We start from the raw sequence: 6,000 nt of genomic DNA on the forward strand, positions 1-6,000 counted from the left end.
AATCTTTTCAAACACACTGGTTATTAAGTAATTAGAGATCCATCAAGTGACTGTTTATGTGTACTTTAAGGAAAAGGAGGGAGGGGGTGGATAGAAGATGATGGTCAGAATATTTTTTTATTTTTTTTTCTGGACATGTGGCATGATGTGAAACTTGTACATGAAAAGCGTTCACTTCTTTACCAGAAGTGCCAAAAAAAAGACGAAAAAAATTCTGGAGGTTTGCCAACTTTCTGCTCGTAATATTATTTAACTTATTATTATTTTATTTTTTATTTTTTTTTTTACGTGCTTGTAAAGACGGATTTGTTCTGATCCGAACGGCACCGACTTTAAAACCCGAGCACCTCCCGAGTAGCGATGGAGTCGAACGCACACTCAGGACATTTCCCGTCACGATTTCTACCATTAGGCAGATGCAATTTGCAATTACGTGCAGCATTAAATCTACACCAGCAGCATTAGTCCTGTGCTGTAGACAGACAGACGGACAGACAGAGGCAGGTAGGATCAATGGTGCTGTTCCAGTTACACCACGCGCTCGTAGCTGCTAAATTCCTTTCGCTGTCAGGACCAATTATGCAGTGATGAAGAGTTGAGAGAAGCGGCATTGTTTCTTTTTTGCATCAGCTGTGTTCCTCACTGCAGCCTGTGAGATGCTGAGCATGATGAACAACCTTTGGCCAGGTAGCCTGGAATCTTTGCCTCTCGTCCAAACATTCGACGGCCCCAATTAGTCATCCTGGATGTCCGGATGCATTTCTAAGCAGCGGCAGCCTGCTTGTGCTCTTCTGCATCTCTCTTTTTTCTTTTTTTTTTTTTTATGTATGTAAATGAATAGTTCAGCAGCTTCACTTCTTTTTGGAAAGCTGGAGGTATTTTAGTACAGGTGACCTTTGTTTTTTTCAGCCAGGGCTGAATCCTGCCAGCTAACAGATCCGTTCTGCGTCATCTCGGTAATTGCGATTAAAAAAAAAAAAAAAAAATTTAATCTGCAAACAGCCTTATTTTTAAAACATAATCTCTACACGCCGTACAGTTGAGACCACTCTAAATATAGGGCTGGTGTTGGTGTGTTTATATTAACGAAGCAAACTGTGAGTTTAAGTTCTTTTTTTTTATTCGTTGAATCTCTACAGTTAGCGGCACCGTTTCTGCATATTATTGTAATCATAAAATCCCACCCTGCTGCCGCCTCACCTGGTCTCGTCGGAGCAACACGTGGTTCTGTCCTGGCTGTCGTCCTTGACCTCGCATCAGACGAACATGAAGACAAAGTGCTCCCCAAAGCTCTCCGTCTGTCCTCACACTCAGATTGATCAAGCTGTCACATTCTTATTATTCTGCAGCCGGGATAGTTGGGAGTGTGATTTATGCACAATTTGAAGATCCTCCCTGACTTTTACTGGGTTTTTTTTGTTGTTTTTTTAAATAAGAAATGTAAAAATCTTCCTTTTCTTACACTTAAGCAACTCTTTACTCGTGATATTTTGTAATCCCTCTTACAAGCCACGTTGGCCCTAGATTTCTGTTCATTTTGGATATAAACATTTGGCTTTTATTATGGGACAATTATTCCTTCTGCTTTTAGAGGCTTTTTTTTTTGGCTCCTACTGTTTTACTCTGATTGTGGCAACCATGGCAACAGGATGTGTTGCCTTGTGTGTGTTTTGTCTTTTGCAATCCAGTAGCATCTGATTGACACCCCAACAGCTCAATAGTACCATAACTACGAAGTTCAAAACGAGGGTCGTGTGACTGTGAGATGCTGTCGGCTTCTAAAGCCGACGTACAAACATATTTTAACAAGTTTTGCATTTTTCCGTGAAGTGCCGGTTAGTGCGGCTGGCACAGGAAACTGCCTTGTAAAACGCACTTAATTCTTCTCCTCGTTCCGCCACAGACTCACTCCCTAACCCAGCGCCGCGCCGTCCCCAGCCGGAGCCGGCCGTTTGACGTGCTGCTGGCCGAGCACAAGGGGCTGGCGAAGGAGAGGGAGGCTCTGAAGGAGAAGGAGAAGGAAGCGGCGCAGAGAGGGAAGGAAGCGTGCGGCCAGAGCGTCGCGCCTCAAGACTCGGCGAGTCCCAGCAAGACCCACTGCCCCGGCGAACGGCCGCTGTCCTCGCTGAAGCTGCGGCTCGCAAACGCGCACATACCGAGGTAAAGCCACCAGACGATGATCGATCACCGCCACAGGGAAGGTTAAGCTACAAAACGCAGCTTCTTCAGAGTCGGCGTGGATTTACAGATTGATCTTTAGCGTTTTTCTCAAAACATGTTGAAATCATTCACTTTGTGATATTCTCCTCTTTGGGCTGAGTGCAGCGCTCCTAATGTACACAACCACACCGGGAGGTTTATTGGCTCCGTCTCTGCCTCTCGTCGGGATGAGCAGATTCCACTCGTGTTGCGCGGGTTCTCTCTTCCAGCTGGATCTGAACCGAGCTGCTACTGAAAGAGGGAATAGATGCTGCATTTCCGTGCTTAACCACCAGGGGGTGCTGCAAAACACAAACTTCTGAATAAGGGAGACGTGGGTGCTCACTCGTTTTCTGTGTTCCCGATGGATTTTCTCCAGAGTTCCAGGCGGCTCCTCCTCTGCCTCCTCCTCCTCCCTGTCCGCCTCCAGTCCTCTGCCTTCAGCGGCGCCTCCTGCCGCGACGCCCGTCCCGGAGCCGTCTCCCAGCGGCTGGGCGAACGCAGCGGGGGACGGCGGGCGGCTTTCCAGCGACGAGGGAGACGCGGAGACCCCGGATGACACCGACAGGCCTTCCCTGCACTACTCCAGTCATCATCCACGGCCTTCAGGGGTAAATGTCAAGAGATTTAACGGTGCAGAAATCGAGACTTGTTGTCAAGCTTCTGTTTTTTTATATTTGGTATTTATTTTTAATTATAAAGAGAGCAAAAGATTTCGATTTACTTGCGGTGATATGTAGCGTCCTTGTAAATTCAGCTTTTTTGTCCAACATTCGCTTCTTGCGTTTCTCCCATTTGATCCCTCGTGTCGCTCTCGTATTTCTTTGCCCCTTTCATCCTTGAATGTCCGTCCCCCGCCCCTCTTATTTATCCCTCTCTCACTTTCTCTCTCCTGCTCCCCTCAGTTCGCTCTCAACCGGTTTCTCTTGTGTCTCCCTCCAGTTTTGCGTCTTCAGCAGCCGGCTCGTGGGTTCGGGCTGCTACGTGTTCGACAGGCGGTGGGACAGGATGCGGCTGGCGCTGCAGAGCATGGTGGAGAAACACCTCAACGCGCAGATGTGGAGGCGAGTGTGCACCAGCTTTCACGACCCGTTATTAGAACCGGAGTCAGATGTTAAAATTGAGATGATCGGGATGTGAAGTGAATCGGAATCTAAAAAAAAAAGGTCTGATGTCGGTTGTCTTCGGGTAAAATGTGGCGGACGGCTCTCTCTTCAGAAAAGTTTTGTGCAAGTTGCTCACCACAATCTGTAGCCTCGACTTGAGGCTACAGATTTCAAATATTGTTTTTAATTAGATCACGGTAATTCTTCTGCACAGCAAAGGTTTTCTTTTTATAAGAGTTTTGTTTTGCGTTTTCCAGGAAGGTGCCTCTGGCTGCCGAGAGCCTCCCCTCCAACTCCACGTCCGTCGCCGCCTCGGTTACCGCGCACCAGGTTCCTCCTGCCGCCGTCCTGTCCTCCCCCTCCAACAGCCTCACCTACACCGCCTCGTTCCCACAGTCGGCGTCGGCGGCCGGACTGTTCAGCGTCAGAGACTCGCCGGGAAAAGCCCGGAACGGCTCGCACAAAGCCGGCCGCTCGCCCAAAGACTCGGACGCACCGACGGCGGCGGCAGGGTCGAAAAAGAGAAAGAACTCTTCGCACCCTCCTTCGTCGTTCTCGTCATCGCCGTTTCAGGCGGCGGACGTCCACAGACGGAACGGCAGCAGCTTTCATCAGACGTTTCAGGGCTTCGGGGTGGCCAGAGCGTCCCCGGCCAAAAACAAGGGACCTCGAGCGGGAGGCGGGCTTCTGAGCAACTCAGACGACTGGCTGTCCAGAGCAGAGCAAAGCCACAACACACACAACAGGTAAGAAAAGACGCGGTTTGTGTTTTCCCGTACTCGCCTCCTCTCGAGTTGAGGTGTAGTCCTCGTAGGAGAAAACGTTCAGGCCCGACTAACGTCGCCCGAAACCTGGCGAGAGGCAAATCTGACGGTTGTAAAAGTTGTTTGACCAAAAAAAAAAAAAACAACATGGCTGAAAGTTAAAACTGAATAACAGTAACAACAATGATGGGAACATCCTGCACACATGCTTGTCTCTTTTAAAACATGAATCGGGGTTTAATATTTCAGGATCACAATAAATCCAGGCATGCATCCAAATGCGAAAAAAAAAACTTTATAAGAAGAAAAATAACATTTTGGTATTCAGAATCCAATCTGGAAGAAACTCTGATCTTGGTCTGGGTTACATCGATGAACTGTGTGAATTACATCTGCCAAATGTTTTTAATGTTTTATTCTGGTTGTATTTTATGGAGCTCTGTTTTCCGATGAATTTTTTTTGTTTGGTTTTGTTTTCTGCTTTTAGTCGTGAACTTGGCACCAGCAGTCTAACCTACACGGCCAGGGAACCGCCCTCGGCCCCCCACCAGCCCATGCCTCCGCCCACAGGACCCTTAGCTTACGGCGGAGGAGCAGAGGGGAGGAAGAGGAGGAGTCCCAGCTCCTACAAAGGGAAATCCAGCAAAGCGAGCCGACCGGGCGGACTGGAGAGCCTCTTTGGGAAGGGAAACGACGGCGCGGGGATCTTGGCGTCGGGGCCCGAGTCGCCCAGACAGGTCGGTGGTCTTCAGACGGCGACGCTCAAAGCGAAGCTCTGAATGATAATTCTGTGCGTCTCTGCAGGCCAAGTTGAATCACTGACAGAAAGCCGTTGTGCGGGCAGAACGTCGGGCAGCTGTTCGGGCCACCACCATTTGTGACCTTTGACTTCACCACTCTTCCAGCGACGGCTTCAGTGTGACACGGTGGAGGTGGTGGGGGTCGGGGGGGTTTGGCGTCCTGTCGGGAATCTCCCATGCCTCTCTCTCTTTGATTGTGGTTTTTACAGAACAAAAAAAGAAACAACAACTATTACTTGTAAAGGGAATTCGCCGACGACTCCGACGACTTTTGTTTCCAGTCCGCCGGGCAAAGAAAGACAACTGTGATTGTTTTTCCAGGACCACCCGACACAACTACTGTGGGACTTTAGCTATGCCACTTTGTTGCTCCCACTGGCCTTTTTTCCTCACTCTGGCTCTTTCTGTCTTTTCGTCTGAGAAGGGGAGCGACGGCAGCGAGTTCAGCTGGGTTTTAGCCAGTTCTCTCCCCTGTTCTTTGTCTCCCTGCGTACCCAGCTGCTTTGTCCGTTTCCCTCCGTTTCTGTCCCAGCATGCCTGTGTTCCAAGTGCACTTACTGTCCTGAGTTCCTCGACTGACAACCCCCCCTCCCCCCCTTAGCCTCCCCGCCTTCTGCGTCGTTGCCACGCAGAAGTCCTGTTCGTGCAAAACGGGGAGGGAAGGAAGCGTTCGTGTTACCAATGATGCCACGTCGGTGCGTTGTATTTCAATACCGGATAAAGTTTGACTTTATTCGCTTTGTTTTTTCTTCTTCTTCTTTCTGATTTTGATGGACTAGCATCCAAAATGGAATTATTACATTGGTGTTGGATTGCTTTGTTTTTTTTGTATAATAATTTATCATTCTTAAATAATGTTTGGTATCAAAGTGACTATTAAGGTTTGAGCTACAGAGACTTTTTTTTTTTTTAGTATAATAAAAAAAAATATATAGAATTTATATGACATTTTTGAAGAAATGTTGAAAGTATTATAGTTCATATTTGTACATATCTGTTATTATTTTTGTATTTATTAATAATTCTTCCCTTTTACTAAATGAGGCCAAGAGATATGTTTCCCTTCCTATCTTGGTCCATGTCTAACAGTAATAAAGAGCTTGGCCTGGTGTCTCAAAATTATATATATAT

General features: G+C 47.7%; 1 protein-coding gene across 2 annotated transcripts in view; it reads left to right on the top strand.

The window, feature by feature from the left end:
* The window catches only part of atxn7l1 (ataxin 7-like 1), a 28,954-nt gene extending 23,352 nt beyond the window's left edge, over positions 1-5,602 (top strand). For both annotated transcript variants that reach the window (XM_008400963.2, XM_008400964.2), the window contains 6 exons: positions 1,904-2,160; positions 2,579-2,810; positions 3,142-3,263; positions 3,563-4,051; positions 4,557-4,806; positions 4,874-5,602. In XM_008400963.2, coding sequence (XP_008399185.1) covers positions 1,904-2,160; positions 2,579-2,810; positions 3,142-3,263; positions 3,563-4,051; positions 4,557-4,806; positions 4,874-4,891 — 1,368 coding nt within the window. In that variant the 3' untranslated portion in view covers positions 4,892-5,602. The remainder of the gene's footprint in view (positions 1-1,903; positions 2,161-2,578; positions 2,811-3,141; positions 3,264-3,562; positions 4,052-4,556; positions 4,807-4,873) is intronic.
* Positions 5,603-6,000: the final 398 nt, after the last annotated feature.

This window comes from Poecilia reticulata, linkage group LG23, assembly GCF_000633615.1.
Source record: "Poecilia reticulata strain Guanapo linkage group LG23, Guppy_female_1.0+MT, whole genome shotgun sequence".
Lineage (NCBI taxonomy): Eukaryota > Metazoa > Chordata > Actinopteri > Cyprinodontiformes > Poeciliidae > Poecilia > Poecilia reticulata.